The 27,686-nt window shown below is 40.5% G+C and overlaps 1 protein-coding gene across 4 annotated transcripts in view; it reads right to left on the bottom strand.

The window, feature by feature from the left end:
• lrp1aa (low density lipoprotein receptor-related protein 1Aa) overlaps nucleotides 1-19,925 on the bottom strand; it is a 307,973-nt gene extending 288,048 nt beyond the window's left edge. For all 4 annotated transcript variants that reach the window (XM_079844459.1, XM_079844460.1, XM_079844461.1 and 1 more), the window contains exon 1: nucleotides 19,487-19,925. In XM_079844459.1, the coding sequence (XP_079700585.1) occupies nucleotides 19,487-19,580 (94 nt within the window). In that variant the 5' untranslated portion in view covers nucleotides 19,581-19,925. The remainder of the gene's footprint in view (nucleotides 1-19,486) is intronic.
• Nucleotides 19,926-27,686: the final 7,761 nt, after the last annotated feature.

Below are 27,686 nucleotides of genomic sequence, written 5' to 3'. Positions count from 1 at the left end.
CCCTCAATAAACTGGATTACATTCGATTACTGCTGTTGTCTTTGTTTGCGCTGTGTACTCAATGCGCGTCACTGACGTTTTCCATATGATAGGAACATATCTAAAAATAATGGTATTATCAACACTTACTCATAACTCGTTCATCTCGACAGCTGTAATGGTACTTTGCATGTGTTACAAAGTTGGTAATAATGATGAAGACGGACTCGGCGTGACTGGGACTCGTGTTTATTCAGAACTCTCAAATACAAACACAATAAACTCGCGCTGACTGACAGCGCTCTCATAACTCAGTAGTTACTATAAATAACTTAGTTAGCAATCGCTGAGCTCAGTCTCTGGTACATTAGTGATGTCCGGTTCGCGAACGATCTTTCTTTTGAACCGGTTCTTTTTAGTGAACCGAATCAGTTCACCAAATCGGACTGAATCGTTCTAAACGGTTCGCGTCTCCAGTCAGCGCTGATCCATAATTTACTAAAGTTACTAACTTTCTGACATGAGTGACAGTCCCTCCGACTAGAAATAGACTAATAACCTGAAGTATATGCTGTAACTAAAACAGTTCACTGAACTGAGACTGACAGAACCGATGTGAAGTGAACTCCGGTCCATCCATCTCTCTGGCAGCAGCTCGTGCCTGCTCGTGCCTCGTAGACCTCGTTAAACCACGCCCCCTCCGCTCATTTAAAATGCAAAGATATCAGCCAATCACAACAGTGGGCGTTTTTACCAAAGTCTCACAGCAGACACGCCTCTTGAAGCAGGGCATTCAGCCACAGGGCAAACAGCAGTATAGAAAAAAATGCTTTTTATTTCTAAATTATGACATTTTATGATGTAAAAATCATACTAACAATATAAGTACACCTCAGGAAACATTATAAAATAATAGAAAAATGCCATGCCATGGGACCTTTAAACATTTTTATTTTAAAGGTCCCATGGCATGAAATTTTCATTTTATGAGGTTTTTCAACATTAATATGAGTTCCCCTAGCCTGAATATTGTCCCCAAGTGGATAGAAATGTTGATCGGTGTAAAACCGAGTTGTGGCTGTCTTTCTCTGCCTTTGAGAAAATGACAGGCCAGACTAGCCAATCCTGAAGTCTCCTGGTTTGACGTCCAAGCAGGCACGGTTTCCTCCCTTTCCTCCGCCCAGAGAATCTGGCACGCCCATGCAAACGCTCGTCGAGAGATCATTGCATCATTGCTTGTGAACGAGTGAACGCTGGCAGTTTCTCAGTGTTTGGATGTACAAATGAAAACAGAAGTCTTTTTTCAGTTCCTTCTGATCTATGATCAGTGATTTCTGATGTGTAGCTAATTATTTATTATTCGTGCACACAATGCGGCTTCTCTCTCTCCAGACAGAACGGTGTTTTCGTGTTTTATATCTTGTGAGTCAGTGTTTTTGTACGTCCTCGTCGCGTCTATCGGTTCTAAAATGTGCATACAGTCATGAGTTTCTGCTCAACATCAGCAGAGATAAACCTCACACACGCCGAAGCTCGGCCTTCAACATCCCCGACCCACAGTACTGCATCTGGCCCACAGCGGAGGCACCAAACGCGGCGTGAGATTAAGCAGAAGGGGGGTAAGCTTGAGCATATCCGGGCTAGCCAGCCTAGCCCCACAATAAACTGGATTACATCCGATTACTGCTGTTGTGTCTTTGTTTGCGCTGTGTACTCAACGCGCGTCACTGACGCTTTTATTTTATTTTAAAAATAATGCTATTATCAACACTTACTTTTAACTCGTTCATCTCGACAGCTGTAATGGTACTTTGCATGTGTTACAAAGTTGGTAGAACAATGATGAAGAGACGGACTCGGTGTGACTGTTTATTCAGAACTCTCAGATACAAGCACAATAAACTCGCGCTGACTGACAGCGCTCTCATAACTCAGTAGTTACTATAAATAACTTTGTTAGCAATCGCTGAGCTCAGTCTCTGATAGTGATGTCCGGTTCGCGAACGATCTTTCTTTTGAACCAGTTCTTTTTAGTGAACCGAATCAGTTCACCAAATCGGACTGAATCGTTCTAAACGGTTCGCGTCTCCAGTCAGCGCTGATCCATAATTTACTAAAGTTACTAACTTTCTGACATGAGTGACAGTCCCTCCGACTAGAAATAGACTAATAACCTAAAGTATATGCTGTAACTAAAACAGTTCAGACATGCTGAGAACTGATGTGAAGTGAACTCAGGTCCATCCGTCTCCCTGGCAGACTCGTGCCTGCTCGTGCCTCGATAAACCACGCCCCCTCCGCTCATATAAAATGCAAAGATGTCAGCCAATCACATCAGTGGGTGTTTTTACTGAAGTCTCACAGCAGACACGCCTCTTGAAGCAGGGCATTCAGCCACAGGGCAAACAGCAGTATAGAAAAAATGCCTTTTATTTCTAAATTATGACATTTTATGATGTAAAAGTCATACTAACAATATAAGTACAGCTCAGGAAACATTATAAAATAATAGAAAAATGCCATGCCATGGGACCTTTAAACATAACCTTCCTCTGAATATAATCCCCTCAGTTACAAAGTCTAAAATATCAATGAACACTTAACAATTATCTCTTAACATTAAGATGCAGTGCCTCCATTATTTCTTTGTAACTGTTACCGTTTAGATGCTTTGTCATAAGGCACTAATGCAGAGTAACATTACCTCTCCATGTAGTTTCAAAGGCTAAATCCGAAATCGCCCCCTATGCCCTTAAATAGGGCACTATTTGAGGGGACAGCCATTTGTAGTGGTGTCCAAAACGATAGTGGATGTTATTGAGTGCACGCATTCTATTCCAATTTGCACCGCAATAACGAGTGTACAGTTGATGTACACACAGCGGCTGTCCAAATTCGCTCACTTGTTTTCATTCACTCCTTCAAGTGAACTGTATTGTGGACTAAAGTAGGGAATAGTGATTGAGGGATTCAGCCAAAGTCAAGAATAGCACAACGGCGAGCTCGTCAAGTATAAACGCCTCCCCAAACGAATGAGGCGCGCGCGCGCTGTCAGCGGAGGCTCGCCCTGCGGAGCTAAACGAAAGTATAAACAAGACTGTCTTGCATAGTTAGCAGACAACATTGGTCTGACTACGGTCAGACTTATAAAATCCAAAAAACTGCCATACTGGCTAGCTGACTTGTTTTCCTGTTTTATCAACAATTTCCTCGCTCGCTGCGGCACTCATTTTCCACTTATCACTCCACGCCAGTTCTGTTTACTGAAGAATGAATCCAACATGAGACAATGGGTGCGTCCCAATTCGCCTACTTATACTGCGACCTAAAAGTATGTACTCTTTTTGTGAAGAAAAAGTACATACTTTTGACTGTGTAGCAGAAGAGTAGGCAAGCTTTGAAACATACTACTTCGTCATCTTTAACAGACTCTGTTGCTTAGTAACATGCATCCTGTCACCGTTTAAGCTGCCCTGTCAATCATCATCACAAATCCTCCACATTCAATTTAATTTCCTACCGTATCGGAGAGAAGTGTAGTCTCACGTTGATCTGCCATTTGTGGGTCTTTAATGCAGAGACTCCCCTCATGTGTTTGCAGTTTAAATATAATGATGCATTTAAAAGTTAATGGCCAAACGTATCATTACAAAAGTCATCAATGCTGCTGCAGATGAAATATAATGTGGATAATATTGAATAAATATATTTTCGCCAGGTTAAATACTGATAATTGCTCACTCAAACTCCTTTATCTAACCCTCTCTGTCAGACTCGCATAACTGTCATGTTTGTAGTTTTTTAACACTTTTTATCCGCGTATGTAGTTCTAATCGAATCCTCGTCCATCTCGCAATGGGTTGTGGGGAATATCAGCCGTTAGAGTGCGCATCGATCTGCACTTGGAATTCTGACCGGAAATAGTAAACCATCCGGGAATTTTTGGAATACTCTTTTCAACATACTACGATTTGGGACATACTAATTCTTTATCAGAATACTATTTAGTCAAATAGTATGCGAATTGGGACGCAGCGAATTATATGGTGCAACCAAACCTGATACAGTTACCTGATTGGCTGTTAGCCTGTCACTCCCTACGTTGCTTGGTTACCAGACCGAGTGCCTTTGTTCATGCAACCAAACTTGCTACGCAACCTCTGGTTTCTTCCGACGAAGAAAAAAAATTATCAAACGTTTTATCGAATGCATTTGTCTATCGCGATACATATCGTTATCATTTTATCGCCCAGCCCTACATAATAATATAAGAATATCCTGTAATTTTCAGAACTGAAAACTTCCTTGTTAGTCCAAAAACAGCTTTTATTGTTACCAAGCCCAGAGAACAACTCATTGTGGAATAATGCCTATAATTGACAGGTGGAAGACCGACTCTGCAAAAGAAGATCAATGCCCACTTCATCATCACAACTTTGGCCCCGCCCACTAGTGTGTTAGTGAGATGACGAGGAAAGACAAACAGACTAAAAATAACATTACCTTCCAAAGGATCCTAATGCCAGGAATGTGCTTATTTTATTTATTTTCAACAATGTGAATGTCTCAATTGAGCATTATTTATTTGTATTCCGCATATTTCGCTGTGGATTCTTTGGTAAATCAGGCTTTGCAAACAAACTTTTATGATATGGACTCGACAGTAATGCCACAAGTAACCGTGTTAATTCTAATGCCTGATCTGTGACCAGTGATTTCTGATATGTAATGATTCATGTACAGTCAGAAGCTCTTTGTCTATTTGTCAGTAAATCAAACCAGTGACTAAACGCTCAACTTTGTTTCTCTAAGTAAAATGAAAATAATCTGTTATTTAAACTGTGAAATTATAGATAGAAAGCAATCAAAGAACGCTCCCTTTGCGATCGATGGAGCTGTCAATCCAACAGCGTGAGTTTATCAGTGACTGAGTTCTGGGCTTGCGGCAAAACTCCCGTTATAATCAACATATCTTATATTTACATTGTGTTTGCACTGTTAGTTATGATGAAAGCATTCGTTAATGTGCAGAAATCGGGTTGCAATGATGAGATCACTACATTCATGCGCTCTACATGTCAGTCATCGGCAATCATCACTGCAACCTTTCATGCCACGATCTGAATATAATGCCCTAGATCTAAATATAATGCTATAATCAACACTTTTCAGGATTAGTTAACCTTGAGAGCTATAATAGTAAAAACGTGCTAAATATTTTGGAGAGAGTTCCATATGTAATACTTAGATATTTCGTATGCTAAGATGTCAGCCAATCACAGCAGTGGGCGTTTACACCATAGACTGTAAAAAAATATGGACGTAGTGTCCGTGACGTCACCCATAGGATTCTGATGAGCCGTTCTGAAGCGCAAAGTATGGAATGGAGTGAATTTTTTTTTATAACTCATTTGTTTACATTATATAAAGCATTAAAGTTCTGCATAATTAAGGGCGTGGCCACTTCGAGTGACAGGTGGATAGCCATTTATCTGCTGTCTGTTAGTCATCGCGTCACCTCAGCTCCACCCACGTCCCACCTTTTTGCCCATATTCTGTTATCTGGGAGTGACACGCGCTGACGCGCTGCCAAGATGGCAACGGCCATCTCGTCCATACTTTGCGCTTCAGAACGGCTCATCAGAATCCTATGGGGGACGTCACGGACACTACATCCATATTTTTTTACAGTCTATGGTGTTTACACTGAAGTCTCACAGCAGCCAATCCCAGCAGTGGGCGTTTACGCTGAAGTCTCACAGCAGCCATTCACAGCAGTGGGTTTTTACACTGAAGTCTCACAGCAGCCAATCACAGCAGTGGGTGTTTACACTGAAGTCTCACAGCAGCCAATCACAGCAGTGGGTGTTTACACTGAAGTCTCACAGCAGCCAATCACAGCAGTGGGCGTTTCCACTGAAGTCTCACAGCAGCCAATCACAGCAGTGGGCGTTTACACTGAAGTCTCACAGCAGCCAATCACAGCAGTGGGCGTTTACGCTGAAGTCTCACAGCAGCCAATCACAGCAGTGGGTGTTTACACTGAAGTCTCACAGAGACAGAGTCTCGCATAACTCTTTATATTTGAAAGCTGATAACCGATATATTAGCCGATAAATCTAAATCCAAATTTGGATATAACCCTGATTGCAAAATCTAAATCCTGATTACAAAAACAAAAGTCTCACAATTAAAAGCCCTGTCCCAAGCACACAAGCACACAATTTTAATGTCCCCATTATAATTTTATGTAGCCTATATGACAGACTTGCGCAGCACATGTTGCACTTAACTGGATTTTCCTTTTTTGAAGCTATTCCAATCATATTTCAAGCAATTCATAACCATCATGTTGAACAGTGCGCATCTGAAGTGTCTCAGTTTTGGTGGTTTTGGTCTATACAGCTAATTTGGCCCTTAATAACAACTGTGAAGGGGGTGGAGTGCTCATCCATTTAAATAATATTAAGCCTTAAAGTTCTGAGTGACAGGTGGATTGCCGCTACGGTCGAGGTAGGCGGGAGTGGTTTCAGCAACCAGGCACCTCAGCTCCACCCACATCCCGCCTCTTTGCCCATTTTCGGAAACCGATAGGTGTACACTACAGTGGACACTACGTCCATATTTTTTTACAGTCTATGTGCATCCCTAATTAATGTTAAACAAAAGACAAATACTAAGTCATTCACTGCTCTTGACTGAATAACTTTAATAGTTTTAATAAGAATCAATGTATATTTAATTAATATAGTGAAGACTATGCTGTGTTTTAACGTTTAACTCAGGGTCTTTTGACAACTCATTGTTTAATGCAATACTGTGTTTTAAATGGTGCAAACAGAAAAGTAAATGGCTTGTTCCAGTCCAGTAGTAAAATTGGGAAGATTGTGATTCAGATATAACATTTTGGGAGGATCGTCCTCCGCTATTGGGGAAAGTTACTTTGAAAAGTAATGCATTACAATATTGCGTTACTTCATTAAAAAGTAACTAATTGCATTACTTAGTTACTTTTTAAGAAAAGTAATATGTTATGTTGCTCCCCTGGGCTGGGCTTGTTTTTTTATATATATATAAAAAAAGTTTTATTTTTGGGCAAATGTAAAGACCCTTTCACGTCAAAATAAAAATAACAAAGCGTGAAATGCGAAATCACGCGTGGATAGAAGAGGGCGCCGCTCAAACAAACCTTTGAACTGCGCTGCCATCACACCTCACCAATAAAAACAAAAAAATCTAAAGAAACTTTTGCTTATGGTTTAACTGAATCATCGAAAGTCAGAAGCAAGTACATTGTTCAATAAAGTGAGATTAAATGCATTAAAAAAATTATTATTTTTTTTTTTTCATATTTAATTATTTGAGGTTTGCGTAGTATTCTGAATACTGGATGTTTTTTTGTGCAAGTGAGATGAGTAAATGCATGCTCACATTTAGTCTAGAACTACAATAACCATCATATTTACTCACAATGTCTCTGTATTTACTCACAATTTCACTTAACATGAGGACAAGAGAGCTGTCAGTCAATAAAAGGGAAAACAAAGTAACTTGCGTTACTTATGTGAAAAAGTAACAGATATTTTGTTGTAAATTTAAAAGTAATGCGTTACTTTACTAGTTACTTGAAAAAAGTAATCTGATTACATAACAAGTTACTTGTAATGCGTTACCCCAAACACTGCCTATCACTATGACTTCCTTTTGTAAGAGGAACACAAAAGAAGATATTTTGAAGAATGTTTCTGCATTTCTCACCCTCCGCAGTAGCGTTTATGAACATGTACACTCACCTAAAGGATTATTAGGAACACCTGTTCAATTTCTCATTAATGCAATTATCTAATCAACCAATCGCATGGCAGTTGCTTCAATGCATTTAGGGGTGTGGTCCTGGTCAAGACAATCTCCTGAACTCCAAACTGAATGTCAGAATGGGAAAGAAAGGTGATTTAAGCAATTTTGAGCGTGGCATGGTTGTTGGTGCCAGACGGGCTGGTCTGAATATTTCACAATCTGCTCAGTTACTGAGATTTTCACGCACAACCATTTCTAGGGTTTACAAAGAATGGTGTGAAAAGGGAAAAACATCCAGTATGACTGATTCAAGCTGAGAGAAGAGCAACTTTGACTGAAATAACCACTCGTTACAACCGAGGTATGCAGCAAAGCATTTGTGAAGCCATAACACGCACAACCTTGAGGCGGATGGGCTACAACAGCAGAAGACCCCATCGGGTACCACTCATCTCCACTACAAATAGGAAAAAGAGGCTACAATTTGCACAAGCTCACCAAAATTGGACAGTTGAAGACTGGAAAAATGTTCCTTGGTCTGATGAGTCTCGATTTCTGTTGAGACATTCAGATGGTAGAGTCCATCATGCCTTATTACCAATGTGCAGGCTGGTGGTGGTGGTGTAATGGTGTGGGGGATGTTTTCTTGGCACACTTTAGGCCCCTTAGTGCCAATTGGGCATCGTTTAAATGCCACAGCCTACATGAGCATTGTTTCTGACCATGGCCATCCCTTTATGACCACCATGTACCCATCCTCTGATGGCCACTTCCAGCAGGATAATGCACCATGTCACAAAGCTCGAATCATTTCAAATTGGTTTCTTGAACATGACAATGAGTTCGCTGTACTAAAATGGCCCCCACAGTCACCAGATCTCAACCCAATAGAGCATCTTTGGGATGTGGTGGAACAGGAGCTTTGTGCCCTGGATGTGCATCCCACAAATCTCCATCAACTGCAAGATGCTATCCTATCAATATGGGCCAAAATTTTTAAAGAATGCTTTCAGCACGTTGTTGAATCAATGCAGAATTAAGGCAGTTCTGAAGGCGAAAGGGGGTCAAACACAGTATTAGTATGGTGTTCCTAATAATCCTTTAGGTGAGTGTATATGGGAACCCATATTTTTTTCTCATAATTTTATAGTGCTTTTTGTCCTTTTTGGAGATTCACAGCCCCTGGTCACTGCTAATGTTGTTGTTGTTGTTGTACGAAAAAGATCAAACTGAGCATTCTTCAAAATTTCTCCTTTTAAGTTTCTGCGGAAGAAAAACAGTCATGCAAATTGAGTAAGTGATGACAGATTTTCCATTTTTGGGCAAGCTTTAAACCGTTAGAACAAACAACGCACCCTAATCACAAAGTGAAACAAATTACCTAGTTAAGATCATTAAAGCACAAGCACATCATGCAACATTATCCACATAGCCAAGGGGGCGGATGGATAAAAGAGGGGGAAGAGCAGCTCAGTCTTTCTCCTGTCATCTTATATTAGGCTAACTTCCTAAAATACACCCCTCTTCAATCCATGTTACTTCCTTTCTGTCGTTGATATTTCAAATGTCTGGGAAAGCTGACACAAGTTTTTCCACCAAACATCTTGTTCAAAACAAAGCGGGATCAATGTGTAAAGAGTGTTTGAGAGAATATCCACCCTCATTCCCACCCTCTCCTCATGCATACTTCCAAACAAATGACCTTTCCCTATCCAGATGTGTTTCACAGTTGAGTGAAGGAGACGTGAGGTTGGGGGTGGGGAACACACTGTTTATTTCCTCCTCTCTCTCTCGCTGTCTTCCCTGTGCTATACAGTACGTGTCTCATATCTCTTCAGCTCTCCTTAAGAGTTTCCCATCAGTTCAAACTCTTGAAATGTCAAACCCTCAGGGGGTAGGTTACCTGTCAGGGAATATAAAGACATTGGTTGCACACAATACTGGCTGAATGGACTCGAGAAGAAGCTTGTTCAACCCAAGCACAACAGTAAAATTGTGTCTTTATCTACTCACTTGGTCGGTTTCTCACACAAAGCTATCGTTTGGCTTCAGAAGATTTGGAATACAGCACATGGGTCGTATGGACCACTTTTCAGGATTTAGTCGCCATTCATTGTAATTGTAATACAAAAAGCCATACAAGGGTGAGGGTGAGTAAAGGCCAGTTCACACCAAGAAGATAACGTTTCAAAGCATAGCAGAATCTACAACACAACTATAATGATTATGACACAAAAGAACGATATCATTGGAATCACTTTCAGAGTGTTTTTTTTCCAGCTGATAAACAATAAAAAACATTAAAGTCCCCCTGTGGTAAATCATTTTATCCCTTAAAACTCATCTTTGATCACCAAAATGACATATTTAAAGTTTTTTCCTATGAAAACAATTTCTTCACGCCTTAAAATTGCTTGAATGTAACTCTACACCCTTGCTTCATTTAGTATACGAGGACCCATGAATATGCAAATGATCCCTGCCTCCACTCACTCGTACGAGCTCAGAGATCTACTCGCCCACTTTACTGTAGTAAACGCTGCACAATGGCAAGTGGAAATGCTGGCTTAATTCAGCCATATATGATTGAACCAGAAACTGATTCAGAAGAAGAAGTGGAAGAATGAATACAGGCCCGTCTAAAATGGTCATGCGTTTATCGCTCTTTACAACGTCGGACACATAACGGTAATTAATATGATTAGCCTTTTAAAATTGCTTGATTACGTTAGCAAACAGCTAATAATGTGTTGCTAATGTTACACAAACCATGTTCCCGTTCACCGTTTCAGTTTGCCTTCTAAAAATCAGCATCCTTAGAAATGCGGAACGTCAGTGTAGAAAGGCATATTGTTCATATTCACATCATAATATACATCATAAACATAATTACCCCGCTATATTGCTAAATGTACCTGAGTTTTCATATCAACAGAATAAATATACTTGAGAATCCCCTGCTTCGTAGCACAGTTAATGATATGCTAAATCTCCGCCCCCCCCCCCCCCCGTGTCATAGGATTGGCTGCAACATATTTGTGACTCAGAGAACAACTGTGATTACTCAGCAATGGTGTTGACTTATGAATTTACACATGGTGAGTCTTAAAGCATAATAAAAACACCACATAGGAATATAAACAACATTAAAAACTTGGGGCCCTATCATACACCCAGTTGCAAACACAGAGAGTGTTTTTTGCTAGTTTCAGTCAGACGCAGTTATCATTTTCACGTCCAGCGCCATGTTTTTTAAATAGTAATTGCACTCGCGCCCATCTGTTCTCCCATGGGCGTGCTGGTCTGAAAACCAGGTGTGTTCAGGCGCATTGTTGGCGCGTTGCTATTTTGAGGGACTGAAATGACTGCGCCATTGACCAACAAAAACCTGCTCGCAAGTCAATGGCGCAGTATTTTTTGTGTTATTTAAAGGGTGTGTTAGTAATATGTGCCTATAGGCGCGTGCACATCGTGCGTACACTCTGCTTATTACACACACAGGTACGCGCAGCAGCACACACACATTTTAAAATATTAAAAATAAAAGGATTCTTCTCTGGAGAAGCGTTCAGTCTTTCTGCAAAGAAATAATAGCGAATCAACCATGGTGCGAGCGCAACTGGCTTTTAAAGGGAATGGGAGATGAGACTCTGATTGGTTTATTGCATGTTATACCCAAAACACACTCATGACTCATTAAGAGACTAGGGACAACCCTTTTTGGGCCAGGCGCGCCGACAGTTTTTTCAGTCTTTGAACTAGCAAAAGTGGATTCGGACACGCCTTAAGTGCACCAGCGCCATGAGCTTCAGACCATGTGCTCACATCGTTAAAATAGGGCCCTTGATTTCCACCACGGGGGGGGTATGGGTATAACAACCAATCAGAATCTATCCGACTTTTAAAGGCTTGAGCATTTAAAGCGGCAGACGACAAAACTGCAGAGCTCGCATACTAAACATAAAGTTATCCTCCATTAGTGTGGTTGTCATTATAGTTATCGTCCGTGTGAACAGTCTTTACATGATGACAGAACTGTCAGTTTTGCATCTCAATTACAATCAAAACAACCACTATAAAGTCACATTGGTCAGGTAAAATGAGCAGTTCTGGTGGACCAATGCCATTTTCCCTGAGAGTATATGGCTGGATGGCCTGTATAATGGCAAAATATATATGAAACTATTTTAATAAGAGCAACAGTGCTGTACACTAAATTGCTGAAATCACCAAATGATGTGCAATTTCTGCACCACTAACATCACCAAATGTATCTGCAAAAACTATTTTCAAAAAGTCCCCCATCTGCTGAGACTCAAACAGATGGTCCTGGCCCAAACTCATGGTTGAGCCAATGTTGGTGTTGAGCTGTTCAGGATGTTTAGACAGTCTTACAGAGTCACAGTGTTTCACTTTTCAGAGGACTTTCTTATAGTTAAACTGGGATATAGTATTTTAACATTACACAGTCCAACTTCACCCAAATGCCAAATGTTTGCACTCAAAATTCTTTCAAAATATATTATCTGTTTATTATCTAAGGCTGTTGACAGATTTTGACACATGGGGAAATTAACACTTATGACCAAGCATGGTGACAATTGATCATCATCATGTCATCTCAGGGCATGCTTTATGTAGGACCATATTCTGGCAAAAACAAAATGGGATTTTAATTCCTTGTTTTATATAAAGAGGTTGCTTTAAGAGGGAGACGACAGTGTGTGTCACCTCAAAAGACCCAGGAGAAAACAGCGACCTTCTGTGCAGTTCTCTGTTAGGGGCCCCTTAATTAACACCATTGATGAGCTCAGCCAGCGACAGAACTGAACATGAAGTCTTTCAGCTCCCTGAGAATGCATATTCTATACTGCGGTAAAAGCCATTGTGAGAAAATGATGTGTTATTATCATAGCGATTTGAACTGCACACTGCAGTCTGTGAGAAACAGGGAAATAAAACTATCACAAGGCAATGTAACCAAGCAGATAAGAATGTATTTAGGTTAGTATGTGTGTGAAGATACTTGAGTGGCAATGAATAGGGGGCGCTGGGGCACCGCCCCCTCAAGTTAGCCAGAGAAGAAGGCTACTTCAACCATAGACCGTAAAAAAATATGGACGACATGTCTTCACTACCTTCCAGGAAGTAGAGCCGTGATATCAAAAGCCCGCCCACACTCTCGCAGTCGGTGGGAAATAAACAATTATGTGTTTCTATCACAAACGCGTCGATTCGCTTCAGAAGGCCTTATTAACACCCGGAGCCGTGTGGAGCACGTTATTTGAAGGACAGATGCACTTTTTATGGACTTCAAAAACAGAGCAACTATGAATCCAATTCTAATGCTTGGATTAGCCTGGACTTTTGTAATATAACTCTGATATATAAGATTTTATTCGTCTGAAAGAAGAATTTCATATACACCTAGGATGACATGAGGGTGATTAAATTATGGGCTAATTTTCATTTTTGGGTGAACTATCCCTTTAAATATAAATCGCAAAATAATTACGAAATAACATTATTCGAATGGGTGTCTATGGTTGCGTTCCAGTCCAAATTGTTATGCCCTTCCCTCGCTAACTTCCCTCCTTCTCGTTCACTCGGATGTGCGTCATTGCTTACGTTGCACGAGTGCCCACTACTGGCGGAACTCGAGCATAAGGTTTAAATGGAACACCCTTAATAACTTGGAATTCACCACTGATTTATTATTTAAACTTTTTTACTTATGAATTTGTTTTATGTGCCATTCTATATGCATATAAGTTGTTTGAGAAAATATGTTAAATCCTATAGACATAGGATGTTGGAGAAAAATAAAATTACACAAACGAAAAAAAAAAGTAAATTGTATAAACTTTGACTGTGAACATTAGGTATTTACAAGTGTTATGCGATAAAATCTCAACATAATTAATATATTATACACTATTATGTGCTTAATTCTCAACATAAATAATATATCATACAGTTAAGCATGATCTGCTGTGATGTCACAATCAAGTTGAATTTTGGGATACAGAGCTGCTTGAATTGTACATCGGAGTAGACTCGCTCCCTCGGTCAAAATCGAAGGGACGATGGTCTATCCATATAAACTTCTCTCGCCCACTTCAAAATGGGGTAAGTGCTTAGGGAAGTTTGTGAGTGCACGTGTCTAAAAGTGGAGTGGAACTATTAGGCATGTATTTTTTTTTTTTTACGTATGTGGGCTGCGCTCTAATTGGCTTGTTTCAGATTGTCCTCAGACCCTCCCACTTTTGATTTTAGCGAATCAATATTGTTTTTATATATTTTGGCCTTGTGTGATTGGACCATTCTCGACTTTCAAGTGGGCGCAATATCTCGTCCGAGATAAATTTAAAATCCGTTTTATCCAAAAAATCCTTTCACAAGGCGTTCAAATGAAGAAATAAATAAGTATCATGGAGCTTGGATGGAGTTTGCAAGCTGGATGCGATGTTAGTCATGCCTTTTATTGTTCTCCCTGTTTGCTATTTCAAAGTCCTGTCACCAAAGCATTGTGGGAAACGACACAGAAGGTTAATGAAACAATGCAGTTTACCTTCAGGCGATCATCGGGGTCCAAGCACAATGGACATGTCTCTTTTCAAATAAAATAAGTGTCTCTTTATGGAAGTATTATTATATGTACTATATTAAAATAGACAAATAATATAGTGTCTCTTCTTGGACATAAATTCAGTCATATCTGCTACTTGACAAATATGTTGTCAATATCATTAAAATATAAAACTACTGTCCGTAACTTTTACAACATGAATCCATTTCCCAAACTGTGTTTTTGTCTTACCCTGAATCATTATGGTACACTTATAATAAGTGTTTATATTGGGACTATTTCAGACCGATCTGGTAGGAAGTGCTGCGGAGGAGCACAGTCCCTGCGTGACTCACCATAGACATAAACAGAGAGAAGTAGTTCCGGCTGCAATGTTCTTCCACAAGATTCATGCAGTTCTGTTTATTAACCACTAGAGTGCAAAAAGTTAGTAGTTACGGACTGCATCTTTAAAATAAGATTTAAAAAAATGAATGGTCTATAAGTATTTTGGAGATCACAGTTTTTGCAATCGTATTATATTGGGCTTTATTAAACTTTGTGAAGCTATAATTAATTGATTTTCTATTTTTACTACAAGTCAATTTATTGAACAATTTTCATAGTCTCTGGTGGACAACATTAGTATTCATTTCTGAATCGCATTAATATAAATGGCACATTTTAATTATTATTTTATTTCTGACAATATACCCACATCAAACTCAAATCCACTGATTCGTGGTTTATTACCTTATTTCATTAGCCTGGATGCCAGCCGAATTTAGCCCCGCCCACAATTTTTTTTGCTCGGGCAATTCGGTCTGGACTCGCTCCATAGAGGAGGAATTATGCCCGAACAGAAACTGTTCGGACCAATGAAATTGTCAGGGCGGGCTTTAGACGATGATGGACAGATGATCAACAGTAACGTAATCATCCACGTCATCGAAGGCTCTTGGGTTGAATTTGCTCTCATCCTAAACGGAGAACTTGTTCGTATATGCGTTCACCTTTACTATTTCTCTCAGAAACGATGATCGTGTTGGTAAGTACTCTGTGTATCCTTAAATTATTTTATTACTGGCAAAGATCGTTTACACGCATCTTTTTCTTGTAACGTTACTTAATCCAGCGTGCGTGCAGACAGGGTTTCCAAGTGTTTTTGCAATGTCGCGCACAATTGCTACTCAAAACTATAGCCCAAAACAATAACTTTCCGGGGGGTTCTCCAGAAAAAAATGGCGTTTGGTTGGCAAAATATGTTATTTTGGCAAGGTTGCCTGCTAAAATTCGCATTCCTGGGTTTATATAATCACATAATTGGGGTCGCTTCAACCCGCGGACATGGAGAAAAACACGGACTTGGTAACACAGTGCAGTTGAGTTCTGTTGACATTTGACAACTAACGTTACGCGTCGCTCCGTTGCTCTGATTGGTTGTGGGTCTATCCAATTGAGGTCTTTCCTTGCTCGGTTGAAACACGCCCCATAATCAAAGCTCAATGGAGCGGTACCAGACTCATATTCTGACTAGAATTGAGTATGGCCACGCCAGGCTATTATTTCATGCTTTAACAGTTTCAACTTTTTTAGCTAAGCAGTATTGATACATTATTATATCACTTGATAAATGGCAACAATTACATTCAGTCCTGCATTTACAGTTTGATTCGCCTTACCGCCCTTGGTATATCCTCAATAATAATTTTGTATTGAGGATACCAAGTCAGTACTGAAATTCAAAAAATGTGACGATACCAGCATTTTTCCTCTAGCATTTTAAACGCTGTTTAGACTGTTTAGGCGTCGGCGTCAACGCAGAGGGCGTGTCTGAAGCTGGTGCTGACTAGGGATTCGCGGTATACCGGTACTGGGAAAATACCGGTATATATTTTATTTAAAACGGTACAATATCATGATTTTGCTCATTTCGGTATATGCTGCTGTTCCGAAGTTCACCGCTAGATGGCAGTGCACTACCCAAACTGACGTGAAACCAGCAAATGTGGCGCCATAGAGGAACAAAATGAATACAGCAGTTGAAACACGCCCAAAACTAATTATTAAAGAGAGGATTAGACGTGAAATTTGGAAGTACTTTGCTTATAAAACTGTCAACAATCAAACCTTACCAAGCATCTGTCACTTGCCATTCCTGTCTTGTATAAGACATTAAGAGATCGACAGGTGAGAGCATAATTCAAACGATCTAATTAAGTTAGACATTTATTTTCTTTTAACACTCGTCAACACACATAAGATCGTATTGTTTAAATATCATGCAATCTCCAGCGTTCGTTTCAACCAGTGATGTTTAGATTTCATAATATTTGCATGCATACTATTGCACTATTTTCATTTGCGAAAGACATAACCAACTGTGTTTATGTGACTACTTACTAAAGATGGACATTTTTGACATAATTTTGTGTGTATTTGACTAAGGAAAAACAACTTAATTTGGAATGCGCAAGCTTTAGGCTTGTGTGTTTGTTGTCGGTATGAGCACAAAGAAAACTCTCAAAGAGCTCCCATACCATGTATTATGAAATTCCATAAAATCGCTTGCATGTTCAAATTGGCAAGGTTTAAAAAGACGTGGGCAAGTGATTTCCGTCAGCTCCCGAAACGACAGTGAAAGTGTTGAATCTGAGCGCGCAGATTGCTTTAGTGTAGGTATGATGTCTTTTAAAGCCTGAAGCAATTTGCTAATTTTGAGAGCTAGAGAAGGGAGACGCGCAGTATTGCTGAAATTACTTCTTACAAAATAGTTAACAAATGCCTGATTTGATGTGATTCATCTTTGTTGATTAATTTAAGAATAAACAATTTCCCGCTTCATAAAACCCCAAACTTGCGCGAGTGAGTAAAATTATGTGCAATACCCGCGCCAAAATTCAGACCCTGTATGGTATCGATTTAATATCGGTACTTCGGTATTAGATTGTGGTACCGTACCGAAGCCAAAAATGTAGTATCGAGCCATCCCTAGTGCTGACGCAACCGTCAGTGACAACAGCCAATCAGTACTCAATACTTTCAATACTTTTCCGGTGTTGCATGAACGCAATTGGTTAGCGGATGCACTAGGGTTTTTGTGTAACCCCTCCTGTTCAAATCGCCCGCTCCAAGCGGGACTCGAACCCGAGTCCACCAGCATGAGAGTCGGACGCTCTAACAAGGAGGCTAAAGGCTGCAACCTCTAACATCAGTCGCTAGAGCATCTCTTGAGATCAGAGTAGTGAGGTTTATTCGCACAGCAACTACTAGCTGACCTCCGTTACACTCACCCCCCTAAACCTCACTCCCATCCGGGTCACGGCACCAATGTAACTCCTCCTGTTCAAACCGCCCGCTTCAAGCGGGACTCGAACCCGGGTCCGCCAGCATGAGAGTCGGACACTCTAACAAGGAGGCTAAAGGCTGCAACCTCTAGCGTCAGTCCCTAGAGCATCTCTTGAGATCAAAGGAGTGAGATTTACTCGCACAGCAACTACTAGCTGGCCTCCGTTACACTTGCATAGGCGATATGCGTTGACGCCAGCGTTGGAGCTTGCCGCAAGCAATGCCAGTGACGTGACGCAACGGAACCCACAATTCAGTTCGGCAATGCATGACAACACGTCACCCATTCAAAGTAAGTGAGACGTGTTGATGCCGACGCCCCATGTGAATGCAGCATTAGAGCAGTCGATTCTTAAACACCTCTGATTGGCCATCGTCTTCACACACTCAACATATATGTCTGTGATTGGCTACAATGATCGGCACTCTTCACAGAGCAGACATGGGAACGTTTGTATAACGTATATACGCTGATGGACACCTGCTTTCAAACGCTCCCGTGTGTGTCTGTGTAAGTGCTCGGTGAAGAGCGTCAAATATGTCTATTTACAACATGTTTTTGTAGCATTGATCATTGTAGCCAATCACAGACATATATGTTGAGCTTGTGAACACGATGGCCATTTAGAGGTGTTTAAGAATCTGTTCAACGGCGCTCAGAATGCTAGGGGGAAACGCTGATATCGTCACATTTTTAACATTTCAGTACTTGGAACCAAGTCAGTACTTTGACAACACTAGTCCTCAATGTCAAAAGAATTCATTAACTGTGTTATTTTTCTAAATTGTGAAAAAGAGTAAAGTATTCCTTTTGTTTCATGGATAGTCTGTCGTAATTATCAGGAGCTTTATATAAAAACAAAGAGTCTGTGCTACGTCCTCATTTGCAGAGCTAAGTAAACAAGTGTGTAGTTGTTTCCAGAGTTAGGATGTACTTGCACTCAAAGCAGTTTACTTAGTAGATGGCTTGTTGCATTTACTGCGCACACACACGCACATTATACAATACAGTATGTTGACTTCAGACCAGAATCTGTACAGCGCTGAATGTAAACCTTGACAAGATGACAGTGTGATACAATTCATGGTTCATATCCAGATCACAAAGCTTAGAGTTTGAAGCTCATTTGTCCACTCAAAGCACTTCAACTTTTGAGCTTCATTACAGACTGCATACATGTAAACAATAATGTGCAAAAGACAGACTGCAAAGCTTTCAGTGAAGGTGCACATCATGCATTTCATTCCAAGATCAGCACTCCTTCCTTTCCAAATCCATCTATAGGTTAGTGATGGAAAGGGCCTTCTGGACTGCAGATGCACACAGCCTACTCATAAGAGCTGTTCTGATTCAACATAACACAACTAAACAAGCAATCTACTTCATTCCCCTCAACAAAATATCCTATTCGCATAACTGTCAGTAACATGCATGTTGTTTGGTGCAACACGCAGAGCTGATGTGGAAAAGTTGCCTGTGTCATGTTGTATTCTGGGCATGTGCGCTGTGATGGTTCATCCACAGATTATCAATGTATCTGCACTCCTGAGCTGGTTATGTGATGCGTGAGTTGCTACTTCAAGGTAAACCGTTATCTAATGCATTATTAGACCTCACACATAACCGTTCCTTTATTTCTGCGTTTAGACATTTTGCATTCGGCTTACATAGCAATTAACTGTGCATCAACGCATGATTTGATGGATAAATGCATGGCAACAGTTGCTGAATTGTGGGTGTTGTGTGATGATACATGTACCAAATGAAAAGCCAAGCCATCCTCATGCACTCACCATCTATTGCCCTTGCTGGCACCACCTCCAAACTGTGTAAAAACCCCAAAAAGAACAATCCGACAAGCAGCCTGCCAGCTGCGATGCGCAACATTATATTTCACAGAAAGAAAAAAAAATCCAGAAACAAAAGAGCAAATAAAATGCAAAAGCAAGGTCCGATGATCCAGCAGAACTGCAGTCTGATCACGGCTGATGCGCCTCTCCAAATGCGCACACTGGCGCAAAAGGCTTCTTCTGGCACGCACGATTCACGTATTCCTTGAATGCATGGCAAAACCTATGGATGATATATGTCTGATACACGGCATCAACACGGAGACAGTGCGTTCAAACCATTCCTTTGTTGAGGATGACAGCCAGCGCTCCGCTCTGTGCCAATGACACCTCTGAATGTGAGCCCGATTCGCTCTGTTGCTGCTGGTAACACAGATTGGGCGAAATGTGTGGTCCAATCCTGAACTAGTGATGTTCGACTCGTGAACCGGATCACTTGTGCGTGAACCGCGAGTTGCGAGTCGACTGAGTTTGACTGTATAGGGAAATATTGTATTCATCAATATTATATTTATAGTATACGCTATATATAGTCTATGTATATATGTACATATTCGTGTTGCCCAGATATTTATGTTGTGTATGTATTGCATTTAATGTGTAGGCCTGTATGTCTGAGCTTCTGTGATACAATAACAGTAATAAGTCTGGCACAAAATAAGCCAATAACTGATAAGTGACATAATTATTGAAGCTTGAAATGAATAAATAGATGTTTGTCAACGTGTATACAGCGTGTAAAATGTCACGGGACGTAATAGAACCGATGAACTGGTCAAATGAAATAAACTGTTCAAAAGAACCGATTCGCGTGAACGAGTCGGACTTCCCAACATGAGCCCCGCTGGCTGCTGTGTGACGTCAGGAGGAGAGCTCCATCTCCGTGTTAATCGATGGAGAAGCGCGGAGCTTCGTGATTGGCTGATGTGATGTCGGCAAAGTGTATCAACCAATCAGCAACGTAGTCGACCCGAGAAATACGACACCTACAATGCATTAGAAGAATTAGAAGTTATTGCGAAACTGACTACTTTGAGTGTTTTAACGACGTCATTACATCTAATGTGGAAATACAAACGACCTGTGATGTTTATATTGAACTGGGGATAGTATTTAGTTAAATTAGGAACATGTACATTGCAAAACACAGAAGCAGGACTCTAGCATCCTCTTACTATACAGTTCATTCTCACTTACTGTTTAGTTCCTGTTCTGATCAGTGTTTTGAGGATTTAAAGAATAATTAATAGCACATAGACAACAGTGTGAAACAAAATGTGAGGCATATCTGAGCTGCTTGTTTCCCCAGGATGTGTGGGGGAGTTTAGAAACATCTAAACTAAAAGTTAGACACAAATAAACACAGGAATAAACATGTGCATGGGTTGAGAATCAGCCTTTATTCTGCTCAACGCTCACAAATAGAAAATACTTATAACAAAAAAGGAAACACTTAGCTGGCAGCATTCGCAACAATTATTCATTTTCTCCAAGAGGGCAGAACTGCTTACCGTGCAGTCAGAGCTCAGCTCAAATCCTGTTGTGTAACTAAATGAGTTTATCCAAGAATCTCACTGTGACCAACTGCGCAAGAAAAGAACAACTTTCAGTCTAACACACTAACAGATGGTCAAGAAAACAAAATTCTGGATAGGCTACTGAGGACAGAGACATTGGGCTTAATGTACTGTGTTATAAATAATTCTAGGTTTAGATTTTTCCACAGGTGTTTTACTCGTATTTTGAATTAGTCTACACATTGCATTGTGTTTTAGGGTAAAACGAAATGTCTGTAAACAGACAGAAAACCACCAGTAGGCCTCCCTTTTCCATTTTTCTAAAGAGTTTTTTCTAACAAAAGGTTGCAAAGACGGACTAATTCAGGGCATTTACAATCCTTAATGCTTCCATATAAGCTTCCCAACGAGAAACATAGTAACATATTTAACCCTTAAATGCATACCTTGGGTCTTTAGCGATCCACATCATTCACTACCCCCCTCCTCGTTATTTTTTTAAAAGTTAGAAATCAACCTTCTTAGTATCCCTCAATCAATTCATTATAAACAATGTAACAAGAAGAAAAAAATGATAAAAGAATGCCTGTTTTTCCATTCGTTTTTTGTAAAAAATTGTATAGGGTTAGCCTGACAAGCCAGACCCACAAAAAGATGTTGGGTCTGGGAACTCACCATTGACAGGGCTCAATCCGAGGGGCGGGACAAACGGTTGTCTTTCAAATTCCCTCTGCACGCAATTGGATAGCGCTACAATCAACCAGAGAGCAACGTGAAGCAGAGCTAGTTGATGGATTAAACTTTCGCCGTATCTGGTCGGCAAAACTCTGAACACATCTTCCTTTCTTAAGAATGACTTCAGTGCCGTTCTTTTCTCAATGAAAAGCTTAACTCAAAGTCTTCCAGAGTTGCGGCCAAAGCCGATTCGAAAGACCGCCGTTCGCCAGCTTCTTTGTTTACGAGCAGCACGCGGAACCGCCGCAATTCTGCCGTGACGTGCCATCATTATGTTAAGCCTGCCCACTGACTTTATACACAATGTGATTGGTCTGACCAGAGTTTGGTTTTTCCAGCTCGCAGGTCTACCGAGAGTTGCTATACTACACTCACGGCAAATTAGATTTTCTGCCGCTAGGGTGCATCTAGATTTCTAGGCTAGTGTAGGGTCGCTAACACCCCGAGATGTGTAAGAGTGTACTTTTTTCTGCACAAAAATAAATGAATCTATAATGACGAAATAAGTGCAATTCAGCTTTGTTCCACAAGATGGCAATGTCTGATACACAATGATGAAGTGATGTTTCACTCATAGTTACCTCAGACAGAAAACGAAACAATAATAATTATAATCTGCAAAACCTGAAATTGCTAAGTGATTTACTGCAGAGCAAGTAATGAACACAATCAAATTGTCACAGATGCATCAGCGTCAGACCTCTACACTCCGCCCATCCGCTCCGCTTCACCCGAGTTCTGATTCATCGCACCTGTGTTCATCACCTGTCCCTAATTCCCCATCACTACACTTCCTGTTATAAGCACCTTCAGTTCCTACAGTCATTGTCAGGTCTCGTCGATACTACATCGCCATACTGACTCACACTGCATGAAAAGTGGGATTTTCGTCAGTATGTGACACTGTAGATTGCCGTGAAACTTCAGGTTTACGACTGTGCACGGCAATTTGCAGGCAACACCGAAAACTGCCGTAAATTGTCGGAAATTGACGTGGGCCTTGCTTGGCAGTTGTCCCCCCATGACCCCCCTCCCCTTAATTCTAGGGGAGGCTTTATCATGTAAATGAACATGCTGTGAGCTACACAAATGCAAATCAGAGTAGCAGCAGGGGGAGTTTTATCTAGGTTCTGAATTTTTTTAACTAAAACAAGTTTAAAGTTTAAGTTAAAATGTTAACTTAAATTTAAGTTAAATGTACTCGTTTTAGTTCACATTACTAAATTTTTAGGGCAACCAGTTTGCTCCAATTTTTTAAGTAGATTCAACTTGTCCGGGCTTACAGTGTAGATTAATTACTCTGTATGTCATTAGCAATAACCAATGTTATGTAAAAAAAAAAAAAAAATACAGGACAGCAGTTCATGTCTTCAACCTTTAGAGAGGTTATGTGATGCAACAAGACAATGAACCAAAGCACACAAATAAATCAAGTAAAGCATACAATTTACATACCAAAATTAATTTTTCCACCCTGCACTGTGAATGATTTTTTTAATGGCTATTAATCATAAATGTGAAAAGTACAAGTTTGTGTGTTTATAGTTGAGTCAGATTGTGTTTTTCTGTAATTGTCATTTAAATTGAGCTCACACCACATTTTATGAATTATCAATGCAGATTTTCAAGAGGTGGTTTCCTGGACAGGGTTTAAATTATGCCAAGAGTAGGCCTAATCTAGTAAATCGCGAGTTAAAAAATTGTTGCCTGGAACAAAGATTAAGCACAGATTACTAACACCTGGACTATGAGTCCTGAACTAAAATAAACTGGATTCATTTACAGTTTTATCTAATTGCTTACACACAATTTCTGAAAATATGGCTCCATTTCTTGTAACTCTACACACAAAACACACAACATGCAAAACATCAGACATCGCTTGCAAAAGCAACACTTTGTGCAAAACTATTTTAACTATTTCCAACAATGTTGTTTTTGCATATATCTAACTACACACAATGCACAACTGAGGAATTTACAGTTGAACTGAAATCAACTGAACTGAATCAACACTGAAGTCACTTGAGCTGAATATTGACACTATATTGGCTTGTTAGAGCCGGTTTACAGCAGAATTTGTTTTGAACTTGTTACTGAAGCTGCTATGAAACAATATATTTTGTTGTATGCATATTCTTTCTTTCTCAAACCTTAGTTTTGATTTCTAAGTGATCAATTTATGTATGTGTTTTCACACATGATCATTGGCTGTATGGGTCCTCAGTAAATGAATGTGGCATTTAAATGGCAAAAGTTATTCTTGTCTCTATAACTTATGGCTTCCTAAAGACACGTTTATGGGTAAATAAAATATTAATAATATAAATAAAATGAATATCAAAACATATTTTAAATATAATGAAGTCATTTTATTATAGCACTCATCAGATGTTCCTGGAAACAAAACAGAGACAGAACAGTATAAACAAACTATACAACAAACTAAATACCAAATTACAAAAAACATTATTATGTGAAAGTGAATAAAGTTGTGTGTGTTTTCAGTTATAAATATGTGCTGTGTAAATTAGCCTATACTTTTAGAAATTATATATAGCCTAACTTTAAAAAACAAACAATAACCCATATAGATAAATTATAATAATTGTATAATATTAAGCATTTACTTAATATACATTGTAACATTAGGCTACTTTACTCTAGCACAGTAGTCAGTTAAGCAATTAATTAATATCTTATATTAATATGTATGTAGCCTAGGCTATATATAAAGGTAAGTCTGCTTTAAAAAAAAAAATATTACACTTCGACATGTACAGAATGTGCGCGTTAAGAAACACGTTCAAATGTGTCTTCTTAACATGTTAAAACTGTGCGTGAAGCGGAAAACAGGGCGTGTTGAAGGTTGAAACGATCATAAGTCACGCGTTTCGTATAAAGAGATTTGGCCCCGGGCGCGTTCCATATCAGAGCCCTAGTCCAATGAGGTGCGAGGTCGAGGTCATGGCCATGACGCGTAGAAGACGAGCTTTAAACTATTTTTTAAATGTTTTTTGCTGCTTTCCTTTTTCGTGATCAACAATGACAGGACACCGTCTTCAACTCAATCTCTGCATGGACGCGACGAACTTTTTGGACTCATTTTCAGGAGGCTGTCTTCGTCTTCACAACTCTGAGGCAAACTGCAGGCGTTATGAACCACAGCATGGGTAATGTAACGTTACGATTTAAAGAATATGCTTTTATTCAGCTGTATAAGGAAATGGATGCGTTAATAGATCCGAGCTTAAAACTGCACATTTTGTTTACACAGACTATCCTCGCCTCATAACGAAGCCGTGAGCTCTTATCTGCTTGGAGCGATTTCCGCGAGTCCAGATTTAACCGCTGATCATGACGAAATTGTGTGTAAGTAACTTCTAATGTGTTTCTCATTCCTTGTTTAATTTTACCGTGACTGTTTTTATTAATACCAGTTTCATGTAATTGTTTTCCAGCTGCCTGTAAGACGTATTATGAATCGACACGCCGGAGCTTCAGATACAAACAACCTGAACTTACATAGCAGGCGGAAACTGCGAAGAGTTTAGCTCGGAGTCGATCAAGAAGAAAAAGGGTAAGATTTATTATATTAGATCCGTTTTTTGTCAATGTGAGTATTTTTCAGGTTGCTTATTGTCTTTATGGATTGTATTACAGTTGCTGGAAGCGAGAGTGTGCTGGATGAGGTGGACATTTGGAAGTGCGCGACCATTGAACTCATGTTTGACGAGGAAGACGGCTTTGTTGATGGGGTGTCTGGATGGATTGTGCGGCCACCGCCCTCTCGCAGCCTGGAGCTCGACGAACTTTACATTACGAGACATTACTGCTGCACTGTACATAGTTGTGTGTTTAACAATAAAGCTCTTTCTTTGAGTAAACCGCTGTGTTTTATAAATGAAGCCCTTTCTTTGAATGAACAGCTGTATGCTTATAAATGAAGCCCCTTGTTTGAATAAACGGCACGGTCCGTATAATTTTCCCATATATTCCTTGATGGTATGAATACTTCATAGCACAATAACATTAATATAAAACAAATTATTACAACATAAATTATATATTTATTATTATTATTGGGGTTTACATTTATAATGAGCCAGGGGGGCCAATAATGATTGGTTTGCAGTGATCTGCCAACCAATCACGAGGGATTTTTCTTTTTTAAATGTAGTGGCTTCAGCCAATAGTGAGTGAGTAATTTCAAGTCTGGCCGTTGACTCTCTGGTTTCGCTGCTATTCATATGCAAATTAGAGGTGTCGCACCTCCGCGGGCTCTCTCAGCGGGGGCTCTCCACCTACGTCATGGTTCATTTACGACAATTTGTGGCACAGACGAACGCGACGTTCGCTGCCTCTAAATTGTCGAAAACTGCCGAAAATTAGGGAGATTTCCAGGAGTATACAGGCGTTTACGAGGTCGAAAATCCCACTTTTCATGCAGTGTCACTCACTCGATCCTTACCTTCAGAAGACTTACCTGTGTTCCTTCATCCGACGATCCTTCCTCAACCAGCCTGCCTTCTTCAGATCACCAGCCTTGAACTTTCACCATCCCGACTTCCATCCTGCATCAGATAAGAGACTCATTCAGAACACTTCATCAGTTACCGCTCCAGTTTATCTCATCACTTCTTCATGTCTGCCGTGACCATTATATGTTTGTGTTAAATAAATATCCTTTCAACTTACCTGTTTGTGTCATTCAGCAACCCTGACAGAAGACCTGACCAAACATGCACGAACCATCTGGTCACGGCGACGGAGAAGCTTCCACGCCGATCTTCACCACTGGATCCTCACCTGTCACTTCATCACCCGCCATCAATTCTTCTTCGTCTGCCTCTGTCAGTCCCATGGCCCGGCCAGCGCCCTTCTCTGGCGAGGAGGGGGAGTGCAGCGGATTTCTCCTGCAGTGCGAGCTGTTCATGGAGATGAACGCATCACAATTCGCCTCCGAGAGATCTAAGGTAGCTTTCTTCATTTCCCTTCTCACTGGAAGAGCATTGCTTTGGGCACAATCGCTTTGGGAAGCGAAAGGAGCTGTGACTGAGACCCTGAACAACTTTATTAGTCACTTCCGGGTTGTATTTTCTCCAGTCGCTAATGCTTTATCAGTTCATGATCAATTATTTCATCTACGACAAGGCAAGTCATCTGTTTCTTCATATGCCCTTCAGTTTCGAACCCTAGCAGCCTCTAGTGGATGGAATGAGCCGGCTTTAATCACCGCCTACCGGCAAGGGTTAGATCATGAGATCCGGTTACAACTCACCATTCATGATGATGCCATTGGTTTGGAAAGTCTCATTCAGCGTTCCATCAGAGTGGACCAACGCCGCACTGCCTGTCTGCTCGCTCAACCTGCACTGCCTCCTCCTCGTCCTTCCACCACAGTCAACCCTCTAACACCAGAACCCATGGACCTCAGTTCTGCACATTTATCAGCAGTTGAACGCCAGAGACGTATCTCTAACAACCTGTGTCTATACTGTGGATCCGCTGGCCACCTGCTAGTCTCTTGTCCAGTTCGTCCCCCACGACCAGCGGTGAGTACAGTACATCTTCCATCACCCATTTCTCAACTGAAATACACTACTGTTCAGATCTCACATCGTCAGCACTCTCTTCCAGCACAAGCGCTAATCGACTCTGGGTCCGCTGGTAACTTTATCTCCCGTTCCACTCTTCAAAAGCTACAAGTCCACCATGAATCCATCCCGCAGTCTCTTCAAGTGCATTCCATCCTCGGCAGACCGCTCGGTCGTGGGAGGATATGTCACCGCAGCCCCTCTGTAACAATGAAAGTTGGTTGTCTTCATCAAGAGGAATTGTCTTTTCTGGTGTTGGAGGGTTCTACGGCAGATATCATCCTGGGACGCCCG

The sequence above is a fragment of the Gobio gobio genome, assembly GCF_949357685.1.
Source record: "Gobio gobio genome assembly, chromosome: 19".
Taxonomy (NCBI): domain Eukaryota; kingdom Metazoa; phylum Chordata; class Actinopteri; order Cypriniformes; family Gobionidae; genus Gobio; species Gobio gobio.
Note: the sequence above shows the minus strand (reverse complement) of the source record. Positions and strands in the feature narration are given on the sequence as shown.